General features: G+C 46.8%; 1 protein-coding gene across 1 annotated transcript in view; it reads left to right on the top strand.

The window, feature by feature from the left end:
• Positions 1-1,473: 1,473 nt before the first annotated feature.
• LOC103266035 overlaps positions 1,474-1,644 on the top strand; it is a gene marked incomplete at its 5' end in the record, with an annotated part of 52,309 nt that continues 52,138 nt past the window's right edge. Inside the window, 1 exon segment of the mRNA XM_021715108.1 lies at positions 1,474-1,570. Within this exon segment, the coding sequence (XP_021570783.1) occupies positions 1,474-1,570 (97 nt within the window).

Raw genomic sequence — 1,644 nt, 5'->3', positions numbered from 1 at the left:
TGATTTTCTGATTTATTGTAGAGATGAGGTCTTGCCTGCCCAGGCGGGTCTCGAACCCGCGGGCTCAGGCAATCCACTCACCTCAGCCTCCCAAAGGTGCGGGATTACAGGCTGAGCCACCGAGCCCGGCTAAATGTACTTATAATATACCAAAAGTATTTAGAAGAGGAATTGGTATTAGAATTCAGCATAAGTATATTCCAAATATATGTTGGAACATAATTATATTAATATACACTAAGTATTTAATATAGTATATGGTATAAGCATATTTCAAAAATACTGTTGGGACATATTTACACTAAAAAATTACTCATTATTTATCTGAAATTCAAATTTAACTAGGTTTTGTCCTACATTTTTATTTGCTAAATATGGCAGCCCTATTCTAGCATACACTCATATTGTAAATATTTTTATATTACAAATTATTTCTAGAAATATATTTATATAAAATTTATTTAAAATATACAACATATGGGACACATACTGAAACGTTTTTTTGTTTTTTTGTTTGTTTGTTTGTTTTGGTTTTTTTTTTTTTGAGTTGGAGTCTCACTCTATCACCCAGACTGGAGTGCAGTGACCGCTCCCGGCCCCCGCAGCCTTGCCTGCTGGGCTCCGGCGATCCTTCCGCCTCAGCCTTCCGAGTAGCCGGAACTACAGGCGCGCGCTACCACGCCCAGCTGATTTTTTTTATTTATTGTAGAGATGAGGTCTCGCTGCCCAGGCGGGTCTCGAACCCGCGGGCTCAGGCCATCCACTCACCTCAGCCTCCCAAAGGCGCGGGATTATGTTTGTTTTTGTTTGTTTTTAGTTGGAGTCTCACTCCGTTACCTAGGCTGGAGTGCAGTGGCACGCTCACAGCCACCCAGCGTCGACCAGCTGGGCTCTGGGGATCCTTCCGCCTCAGCCTTCTAAGTAGCAGGAACTCCAGGCGAGCACTACCACGCCCCGCTAATTTTTGACTGTATAAATGAGGTCTCGCCAAGTTGCCCGGACTGGTCTCGAACCCCGCGGGCTCAGGCAATGTACTCACCTCGGCCTCCCAAAGCGCTGAGATGATGACGGGCTGAGCCCCCGAGCCCGGCCTGAAATGTATTCGTGGCTTATCAGTCATTTACATTTCACAGAGCTTTCTTTTTGTTTACTCATCCTGGCAGTCCTACTAGGGAGCATACACCGTGGAACATAGTAACGTGAAAATTACTTATACTAATATATTTATGTCAAATGTTTTTCTAAATATACTAGATATAAAACACTGATACTAAAAAAAAAATCCATTGTTATCTGAAATTCAAGCCTAACTGGCGTCCTGTATTTTCATTTGTTTAATCCGGCAATCCTGTCTGCGACATACTTCTACTAAACATATTCACATGCAAGCAATTGAAACATATTGACAGGGCACACACGTGAAGAAAAACGAACACCTCTGGTCGCGGGTCTGCAGTCTCCGCCTTTCCGCAGCGTAACCCGTTGCCAGGGCGACCGAATTCGGGCGGGCGGCGAGGGGCGGGGCACGGCCGCGCCAAGCGGCTTCCGATTGGCCCCTGCTGCTTCGTGCGTACGGCCCCGCCCCTGCCGGGGAGCCCCACGGCGCGTGACGCGCGAGGCGCCCGGGCGTCCGGCCGGCCAATA

The sequence above is a fragment of the Carlito syrichta genome, unplaced genomic scaffold (assembly GCF_000164805.1).
Source record: "Carlito syrichta isolate Samal-C Ts95f unplaced genomic scaffold, Tarsius_syrichta-2.0.1 Scaffold99351, whole genome shotgun sequence".
In the NCBI taxonomy this organism is placed as follows: domain Eukaryota; kingdom Metazoa; phylum Chordata; class Mammalia; order Primates; family Tarsiidae; genus Carlito; species Carlito syrichta.
Note: the sequence above shows the minus strand (reverse complement) of the source record. Positions and strands in the feature narration are given on the sequence as shown.